This window comes from Schistosoma mansoni, chromosome 6 (genome assembly GCF_000237925.1).
Source record: "Schistosoma mansoni strain Puerto Rico chromosome 6, complete genome".
NCBI classification, from domain to species: domain Eukaryota; kingdom Metazoa; phylum Platyhelminthes; class Trematoda; order Strigeidida; family Schistosomatidae; genus Schistosoma; species Schistosoma mansoni.
In genome coordinates, this window is record NC_031500.1 from 12,320,118 (window position 1) to 12,331,263 (window position 11,146).

At 38.7% G+C, this 11,146-nt stretch overlaps 1 protein-coding gene across 1 annotated transcript in view; it reads left to right on the top strand.

The window, feature by feature from the left end:
- The first annotated feature begins 3,357 nt into the window (after nt 1-3,357).
- Smp_059710 (hypothetical protein) overlaps nt 3,358-11,146 on the top strand; it is a 12,468-nt gene continuing 4,679 nt past the window's right edge. Inside the window, exons 1-3 of the mRNA XM_018798288.1 lie at nt 3,358-3,466; nt 7,425-7,818; nt 8,908-9,547. Of these exons, the coding sequence (XP_018653244.1) occupies nt 3,385-3,466; nt 7,425-7,818; nt 8,908-9,547 (1,116 nt within the window). The 5' untranslated portion in view covers nt 3,358-3,384. The remainder of the gene's footprint in view (nt 3,467-7,424; nt 7,819-8,907; nt 9,548-11,146) is intronic.

The window sequence follows — 11,146 nt, forward strand, 5'->3', positions numbered from 1 at the left end:
AAGTCTTTCTTTCCAGTCTTTTGGTACATGTTCTTCATCTCAAATCTTACTGAAGAGAATATGGAGTATCTTTTCAGTTGCTGCTGCATCTGCTTTCAGTGCCTCTACTGGAATGTTGTCTGTTCCCGCTGCTTTGCCGCTCTTGATTTATCTGATGGCCATGCTGATCACTTCAGTTGTTGTTGAGTCAACAACGATTGAGAGGTCTGTGGGTGCTGCTTCGATTTTGGGTGTGTTCAGTGGAGGTGGTCCATTCAAGAGTTCTACCCACCTGTTTCTCTGTACTTCAATGTTGATGTTTACTTTGCCTTCCTTGTCTTTCACTACTCATTCTGGTTTATGGTATTTTCCAGTGAGTTTCTTTATTGTATCATACAATCGCTCATGTTTCCCTTTCTTGCAGCCTTTTCCGCTGTCATTGCTAAATCTTCCACATATTTACGTTCGTCGGTTCTGATGCTCCTCTTCACTTGCTTGTTTGCTTCTGCGTATTCGGCTTGTGCCTTGGCTTTTTCTGCTCTTGTTCGGCTGGTATTGGTTGCTGCCTTCTTGTTCCTCCTTTCCTCAATCTTTTCCAGTGTACCAACAGTGATCAATTCCTTGTGGTGGTGCTTCTTGTGGCCCAGAACCTCCTGACATGTTGAAATGATTGCCTCTTTTATCCTTTTTTTAGTTGCTCTCCATGGTAGCTCCCTCTCCATTCAGTAGCTCATGGAAGGCCTGAAACTTGTTGTTGAGGACCAATTTGAATTTGTTGAGTTTGTCAGAATCCCGTATTGTAGTTTTATGATGTTGTCCGTCCCGTTGTCCAGTGAATCTTAAGTTTTAATTTAATGTTGGCGATCAGCACGTGATGATCTGATGCTATGTCAGATCCTCTCCTGGTTCTCACATCCTCCATAGTCCTCCTGAACTTTCTGTCGATGCAGATATAGTCGATTCGGTTCTGCGTAGTGTGATCCGGTGAAATCCATGTGGTTTTGTGAATGCGTTTGTGTGGGCATATAGTGCCAACTATGACCAGTTTATTGAAGGCACATAGGTTTGCAAATCACTCACCATTTTCGTTCCTTTCTCCCAGTCCATGTCGTCCCATGATGTCTTCATATCCCGTGTTGTCCATTCCGACCCTGGCATTTAAATCTCCTATCAGAATGGTCAGGTCCTTTGTTGGACACTTCTCGACGATCGACTGCAGCCTATCGTGGAATTGATCTTTAGCGTCTTCGTTGTAGTCGTTGGTAGACGCATAGCATCGGATGATCGTAAATTAATGTGGATCTGAGATATGTTTACTTTAATAAATCTGAGATCACTGCCATCACACTATCGAGCTTAATAATTTAGATTTCTGGTCACTGTTGATTAGCTTATTTAATTGATGTCTTCACAACTGATATTTAGGTCGGAATAAGTGGCTAGTTCTCTTAGAATACAAAGTTTACTCGTGAGATTCGATAGAGATATGCGTTGGATTTATTGTATTTCCTTGTATACATTGTGGGGGCTGGTACTACGTCATGCCCATATAGGTTATTCAAGCCACTGGACAGATCAATCTACTTATTCTTGTCAAGCCACATTTTCACTCCGTCACATATTAGCTTATCAACCACGACTGTTATGTAAGTGTGTGTGTGCATTTCCTATCTGACTCATCACATGTCTGTAGCTTATTTGTATCTGACTAAAAATATTAAGTCACGCTTGGCTAACATGCCTTCCCCAATTATTTTCGCTCTCTCCTCTCCGTCTCTAATTGTCTGTTCTGATCAACGATTGTGCAAAATATATGAATTCAAAACTTCATCCTCGTATTTGACTTATTTATTTACGTTATCCCCCAACACTGGTTAGGTCGATGGTTATATTACAGGGTACCAAGGATGTATATTTCGACAGCAATCATTCGATAGCGATCATTCGTTCGATCTAACTGGAATCAGATATTGGGCCACTAAAACATGTACTAAATTCGGTCTTGTTAGGCCACCTCTTCCATATAGATCATACCCATCGTCATATGTACCACATCAAAGATTCTACTTCTTCTTACTGTCCTTGACTTTTTAGTTTGCTGACTACCGAGTTAATCTAAATCCTTTAAGTACTATGCCAAAAATACCGAACTGCGGTCTTGGATGATTCAAAGTTATATAGTATATTTCCTGAAGTAGCTCCAAATACTTGTTGAGACAGTCCTACGCGTTAACGTCTCAGTCAACCGACATGTGCTCATCACTATGTTTTCACCAAATATCGGGATAATCATAACAATTATATTCCGGAATTTCGGCATTTATGTCAGCTTAACGTATAGGAGAGTAATTTTAAAGGCGATTCTAGTCTATATTTTTAATTCAAAGGTTGCCATACTGTTTTATGTCCTGATAGCCCTCTACATCACCTCAAAATACAAATGTTTTTTCTCAACCGTTTTAGGTGCGAAAATGCACTCATAAACCTGCAAATATACTGAGCAAAATATATGTTGATGCTGGGTCAACAAAATTTGGACGGGGATGGTGTACCCAAACAACTTACGTCAGAGCTGTACGTGATGTGGATGGTCATATGATGGCATCCTGGTGATGAGATCTCTTTGGCGACCGAGTAGAACAAACTGAATCTCCACAAAACAATGGTGTTCTTTACTGAGAAAAAATTGAGTAAATGTGGTATAATGACACTGTCACACAGACTGTTCGGCGGCATAGGTTCACATTAGTAGTACTTTATCTTGACGATCACTGGCAAGTCGATCAACGTCCAGCAATCTGGTGTCTAAAGTAGAAATTCACCAGATATAGTTCACTATCCATACAATACTGACTTAAAATTAGCTGTAAAACGAATTCTAGATATCATAACCAAGCTTATGCATGACGTTCAACGAGCGCATGTAAACATTTGGAACTGTTTCTAGGTATCGGAACGCCAGAGGAGAGAAAACAACTGTTTTCAAATTATTACAAGGATGCAGCTCATACATTTTATTCGGTAAACTCGCGACATCAATATATAGGCAGTTTATTCCTTAAATTTGAAACGCGAGAGTTTCCCTGTTCTGTTTATCTGTATGAGCCTTATGTGACTGGACAAGTAACCTATCTTCACAGGGTTTTCCAAGTTGTTAGCTCCTGTACTTTCTACGTTTTTTCATGGCCTTGACAATCCACAGGTAAAATAGTCAGCTTCAATTGGTTTTACGCTTGATCCTTGCATCACGTGGCCTATCTAAATGAATATTTATACCAGTTGGCAACCGGCGTCTGTTGAAATGCAACACTTCAAAAGTTTCAGTCACTATTAGAATCATTGGATATCGAATGACCTTGTTTTTAAAGCAGCTCGCGCGCGAGAGTTGGAAACATTTCAATCAGGATGGATTTGCCTCAAGTAGCGGACAGTGATGGTTCCTTAGACGAAGTGGACGATAGTCATAACGAAGCTCCTCAACAAGAACGTGAGTTTAAATGTCTGGCAATTTGCTCACGTTTGATGATGGTAGAGTACACGCTTGCATCTGTGAAATGATAAGTATATTATAAGCAGTATATTTTTGTATCCAATTACCAGTTCTCAATGATGGTTTCATATTTTGGTATCCAGAATTATGTCTTCTCGTAGCCTTTTTATTTTCGCTTACTCATCCTAGTACCTAAAGCTATTGTAACATCAATATAGTTCAGTGCATTAGATAGCACAAGTTGAGTAATCGCACGGTAATTTGAAAGCGTGCATTAAATTTTTTAGGAACCTGTTTCGTATACTATTTCACATTCCCAGAGCTTCACATGTAATCGTGTTGAGACTATAATTTATGGACGACCTTTGAGCGACGTTAAATTGGCCTTTAGAATGTCCACCTACTTGTTAGAGCTAAATGAGTTATAAACCTGTGTAAAGAATAAGAATTATAATTTGCAGTTGGTATTTAGGGTTAGGAATTAGATTTAAAGTTTTCATCCCAAACTGATAGCGAAAATCCCCAAACGCTTTTTGACCAAATGGATGGGTGAATTTTGTGCCAAAATCCAATACACGTTGTCCTAAACCTGGTTGGTTCGTCCATAAATTTTAGTCACCCTTTTGCCTTTGATTTTCGTGTCTGTAGTTTCCATAATGTGTCGTTCTAAAACTGGTTCTTCCTCATGAATTAGTTGTTAAATATAAAAGCGCACAAGACCCTGAGAATTGCGTAGCGTCGATGTACTTTCGGGTTTTTTCCTTTTGGATGAATCCTCTCGCCAAGGTACTATTCTGATCAGTCAGTCAGCTACAGCGTAGGACCAGGCACATTTATACATCGGTCCAAGTTGCTACACCTCGTTAGCACAACAAGATGAACACCGGATTTACAGAAATAGTTAATTTAGTGGTGGTAGTATATGAAAGGTAGGTTGTATATAAGGATATAGTATAGGAAGGAAGAACGTTATGAAGCAATTTTAGTCTTAAAGTTTAAGGGAAGATAAGCAGTGTACACACCTATGCCATTGTGATCGATTCTGAGCCATGTCACCTACAGTCTCCAAACACTGGTTACGATGGTCGCGCGGACCCCAACCAAGTAGTCTGCATCTGCCAACATGGCTCAGACTAGAAGTTAGTGACTTCAAGCACTGATGCCACGTTTTGGTTTGGCCGCCCCTAACCTTCCAACCATCTCCTCCACTGGTCAGCATAGCGCGTCGTGGTAATCGGTGTTCAGGCATACGTAACACGTGACCTAACTATCTCAATCGATGAAGATTCGTGACCTCATCAACTGATTTACCATCATTTCCGAATACCCTGAGTCTAACCCCACTGTCTATATGGCTCAGAATAGAAGCCAGTGGCGATCCCGCTGTAACCTTTTACTTTCTTCATAAAGAGTGGCTATAACTTTCCTAACTGAGAGAGTTCTTCTGGTTGTACATTTCAGTTCCCCCCATCATTACTCTTCTCCTTTTCTTTTTTTCCTTCCTTTATATATACGCATCTTCTTCCTTCTCCTCCCATTGAACAAAAATGGTAATAGTGGACAGCCTTGTCGGACGTCGCTTGAGGTAGCGAAATCAGATGACGGTTCGCCATAAGCTCTGACTCGATTAGTAGTGTTCGAGTAAAGAGCCTTCACAGGGTTTGTGTACTTCTGAGGTGTACCTTTCAATGACAGACACTGCCACTGAGCCTCTCGGTCTACAGAGTCAAATGCTGCTTTTACGTCAAGAAAAACTATCCTTGTCGGACACCGATAAACATGTCACTATTCCGATATGACAAACGAAAGTATATTTCAGAGAAACTAGCTCACAAAGATTCGAAACTATCATATTTACTGTCAAAATACTTATAACGTGTCCAATTAGATATGTCTAAATTTAATTTATTACTACTCGGATACTTTCCATATTCTACTTTTGTGTATCTTCAGAGTCCATCGTTGCAATTCGGCAAACATCTACAGGTATACACTTCACTTTATTCTAATGATTTCTGGTAGGGTAGCCTGAAGTTGGCAAATCTAAAACACCAGAGACTATCTATCAAATTATGATGTGATTGGCATTAAGCTGTTCTACTTTAGGCTCAACCGTCTCACTTTTGGGTCGACACGACATTCAATTAATCTAGTTTCTTTTCTTGGTTTCAAGAATAAATACCTCTTTTCATAGCATCAAATGGAAAATACCGATCACAACACTCAAGTTAGTCTTATTCGCAATCAGATTTTCAGCTTAACTCATATTTCTCATCTCTGTCATTATTTCTCTTGCACCATTTTTTGCGCATACCACCCATGATTATTGCCTTTTTCTCAGAACCACTTAGGAATGAGTATTGAAGCTGCTAATAGCAAACATCAAGACTGTAGACTGACTCCGCTGATCTATGCTGTGCTGTAACCCACATCCAGAATCAGCTAACTATACTTACCCAGTCTAGATAACCAGTATTATCTACCTTTCTGGTATCTGGTTATCCTCTTGTGACTTCTGGTTCCTCGGGCGCAGGTGTTTCACCGAGTTTGAAAGCGTAACAAGCATTCATGACTGAATCTCAGTCAGGCTTATCTTATGCGCTGTCCAGCTAGGTCGTACAGTAAAAAATTGGAGAAATAAGAATGCACGTTGTTATGTGTTCGTAGTCTCTACCTATATCCCTGTTAACTACCACGATCCTTAAGAAGACTAGGTAATCATCACTGGTTAAAAACGTTGAGTAAAATAGCTCAAATTAGGTTCCAGTAGCACAAATACGATTTTTTTCCTTAAATTCTAAATGTGGATGTCACCTCACTTTATTTATTCCCCCCTTTCACTCGAAACTATATTTGCCGTCTTCAACTTTCCCTTCTGTATCGTCAAAATGTTACATATATGAACTGACCCTTATGAACTATTTTAATTAGACGACCAATGAACTACCTATTAACATTTGTTCGTGTGAACATGCTTTATCGATTCATAAAGCTCTTTTGAGAGTGTACCCCTTGGTCATTACCACTGGTGTTTCCAATCCAGTAAATTTTCATATCCCTACATATCACGATAAGTCATTAACTGTCTATTTTTCTATTTCGTTCATTTCCAAGCCTTGTGGTTTGATTGTGAAGCCTTCGTTGTCTTTTTAGACAATATCACAAGTAAAAGCCTTAAATAGAACAAATCTTTTAGAATCTCCATGACCAAAAATTTGTTTTATCACATTGCATCAAACAAAGTATCTCCCCGGATAAACATCAGTTAGCTATCAAATACGATGGCATGGAGAATACTATGAAGACCAGAAAATTCTTAGAAGCGTAGTACTCATGTCTATCAGCAATCAATAGATACATAAATTAATTTATCGGTCACTTAGATAAATTATGTGCGACTATAATCTCAAGAATCAGGTTCGTGAGGAAGACAATCATAAAGCCAATGATAAGACAGGAATTGAAAGAAACCAACCAAGTTTAATGCTGACAAAACATGTTAGTTATATATTCGGATATCCTAATTGGCGTTTTTTTCTGTTTGGAGTTTGAACCGTTGGTATCGTATGTAAGAATAATGAAAGCTTTACGATTAAAGCACCCAGCTCAGTAAACTCTACTCCTAACATTTTCTCTAGTCTTTTATTTTTTTACTTTGTTGCGGAACATGATAGGTCAAAATGACACACTTTTTTCAAAGACTCCTAGTTTATTTATCTGTTAGTAAGTTAACCTCATTTTCAAATAGTCTTACGGTAAGAAACTTTCCAAGAGTGGGAAACCGTAAGTTCAAATTAGTATAAGCATTATTTTATCTATATTGTAATTGGTTATTCAAGGCAGACTCTTATTTTATTTTGTGGTACTTCATTACGTTGAATTCCTATTTCACTTATTTCCTGCCATATGATGCGTCTTATTCTTTTGTTCAAAATCTGATTTATATTATCTGAAGAAGGTATCTCAGTCTCTGAAGAAGAGGTTAAGCAGCCCGAGTCCATAAATGGACATGAAGTTGATACTGGTGAGAAAAGACAACGTAAGAAGGTTCAAAGATTATCTGAAACGTGGAATCGAGCCCATGAGGCCAAGGAAGAGGAACGAATCAAAGCAGTCCAAGCAGTCTCAGCAGCATTTGAGGGGGCTACAGGGACGGCACTCGGTGAAATCCCACTCATTGAAGCTTCCATACGAAAAGCAAAACCTGCTAGCCTCAAATCGCTTCATTTAATAATATATGGTAGACCTGGCTCTGCAAGCAAAATACGTAGTAGTCTACGCAAATTTCGAGGTTTTGGTTTCGAAATGGGTTCTGAACAGTACGAAAAAAAATCAACATATATTCAACAGTAAGCTAGCTATTCACTGATTTCATCTCTGTGTTAGTTGTGTCTGTCGTCTCATTGCCAAGGTATTAGTAGCACTAGAAGTAGTAGAGTAATTTATCTGGATAAATAGGGGAAATATTTCACTGTTTTTTTTTTGAAATTTCCGGTTTTCTTAACCAACCGTACGAAAATTTAGCTATCGTGTTAATATCTAAGCAACCGTTGATATTGGTAACTGGAAATAAGCTCCTGTCGATCGGAACCAATTGTATCTTCATATTTTTATCTGTTTTTGCTCTGGATCTTATTTTATTATCTTTTCTGCCGATTGGCTTTCAAAATCGAAAATCACTTATTAAGCAGATTAATAGTAATTCAAATATTTACCCAAAAGAAGTTTGTTGCATGACTACGTAATTTTTCGTAATATATCGTTAAAAAATCTACATTTGGAATCGAACAATCATAAGATGCATTCCCGTGTCACTTTCTCTAGCTGTATTCAAAATATCGTGATAAAATTTGTTGAGTTTAACAACTTCATGCCGTAGTTATATAGTAACCTACCTACAGTTCAGTGAGCCTATTTACACACATAAATAAAGGTTGTTGAGACTTTTGGACATCCGTTAACATAACAAGAGCTCGAATTCTTACCACTGGGTATCACAACTAGAAATGTTGCTATCAGGCTATTCCAGAAGTAGCTGATTTTCTGTGAGACACCAAACAATGTTCACTGTGAAATCAAATCACTTGATTGATATATCAGGATTACCATCGAAAACTAGGTAACATGGCACTAGTTTCCACCCACATAACAATACAAAATTATATGGAAAGCGATGTAGGTCTTGTAACTTTAAACTTTAAGTACATTCATTTTCGTTAGAGTTCTGGTTAGGTTTCTAAGCATCCCTAAAAATCATGTATTTAGTATATATATATATATATATATATATATATATATATATATATATATATATATATATATATATATATATATATATATATAATATGGGAAGCTTAATGATTGTAAACATGTTTATATTGGTTTATCTGTTTGGGAAGAAAAGCTTATTTAATCTTTTTACTGTGTTTTTTTGACAGACGCCCTGCTTGTGATCTACGAGAAGTTCTCCGCATCTTAAACCTAGAAGTTACAGGTACTCGAGAACAGTTGGCCTCTCGCTTATTGGAATTCCTACTCAAACCGACCGCTAATTCTGTGAAATGTAAAGGAAAGATCGTTAAAAAATATAAAAAAAATAAGTCTAAAGATGGCACCTCTAAAAAATTGAAATCAAAACCATCGAAAAAGAACACTGTCTCAAATGAACCTAGCATAGATAATTCAAGTCAACAGGATATTGATGAACCGGATGATATGTCATCTGAATCTGAGAACTCAGAAAGTGATATATCAAGTGTAGCTGAATCAATCGAAAAAAAGCAGCCACCAAAGAAACGTGCTTTAAGTCAACAACAAAAGCAAAAACCTGGTAAACCTAGTGTTAAACGAGCTAAAAAGCATGAACTTAGTGATACAGAAGATGAAAATGATCATAAACATGTTCCGACTAAAATGAAAAAAGAACTTGATTCTGATGAAGAAAATGTTCCTCTGTCTAGTTTAACATCCACAAAAGTAACTATTCCTCCAACTGATTCTGAATTAAAGAAAAATATAATTGATTTACTTAAAACAGTTAATTTAGAAGAGACATCTCTTAAAGTTGTTCGAGAAAAGGTAATCAAAGTATAGTGTGTTATTAAAATGGATTTTTTTCTCCTTATGTAACAATCTATTGATATTTTGTTGGATCACGATATGCTTTGGGATTGGACTCTTACTTGTTTTCGTTAGCTATCAGCTTACAGTTTCAAACTTTATTTTTGGTTTACTTTAGTTACTTTATACTAACCTGTTTAGTTTTGGGCATCTTTAACTTTCTGTCTGTTTTATCAAGGTTTCCCATGGATAATCGAGTCAAATAAACAATATATCACTTTATATCATCCTGAGCGTTAATGAGGTCATCAAAATGAATATGTTGTAAGCCCGACCGTTGCTGCTACCTTGACGTGGTGGTCGGGCTTGCCTATCGTGATGAAGCAATCGAGCTATGCTGGCTGGAACAATCGTTCCTCGAGGTCCTACCATGCCAGACAGGTCGGTTGAAGAGCGGTGAGACTAAAAGCAGCAAACCCAAGGTCCGAAGGCGAAGTCGTACTGCTGACTGTACAGAGGTGTGACAGCAGTAAGGTGTTTCCTTCAGACAACCAGCATGACAGCGATGCTGCCTTCCCACAAGGAGGGGTGGGGTTAGAACAGGTCGACCCTAAAAATGCACACCTCGCCTTATCCCACGGATATCCGTCTCCGGCGGTAAGGTTTTTTTTTTGAAGAACGGAGCTAACACAAAAACTACCCACAAAAAGGTCGTGTGTGACCGACCTCAAGCAGTTGTCCCTTGGGCACTGCGGTCACGCTCTCAGGTCATTAAGACCACTTCTAACCCAATTTCCTTTTCAGGTACCTCTAGAAGAATCCTTCCACGGTGTGGGCAACCGGGAAGTGATAACTGCCCTCATACCTCTAACAACACTCAAGACCACTGTATTCATAATCAATCTCCTTCTTCAATTCCTACTATTCCTTCTACCTTGACTTTCAACACTAAACTTCCTCTCTCGGTTTCCTCCTCAAGTGTCACCATGGCCAACGATTCTAGTGCGCGAAAAGCTGTCCCAGGTCTACTGAAACCTCGCTCCAAACTACACATTGGAGCCTTCAACGTACGTACCCTATGCCAAATCGGTCAACAGGCCTCCTTAGCTAAAACCCTAGAATCTCGTACCATTGATGTATGCTGTGTCTCCGAAACACGCATACAGGATCCCAGTGTGGTCATTCACTTGACCTCACCTCGCCAAAATGGACAGCCAACGAAATACACCCTCCGTGTATCTGGCGACCCGTTGGCTAGTTCTCGTGGACTTGCAGGTGTAGGCATAGCACTAAGTACAAGGGCAGAACAAGAACTACTAGAATGGATCCCCGTTAACAGTCGCCTGTGTGCTGTCCGGCTAAATGGCTCCGTAAGAACTCGGAAGGATAGGGACACACGTCGTTGCCTTTTCGTCGTTTCTGCCTACGCTCCCACTGACTGCAGCCATGATGACAATCATTATTTAACTTCTTACCATTGCATAACCCTATTAAATATAACTCCTAGAAAGTGAGACCTCATGTCATAACTGAAGATGTAACTTAAGATAAAAATTGTTACTATTTAAAAGTTAGTAGGGAAGTTTAACGAGTTCTACTACATTCCTCTGTCATTGG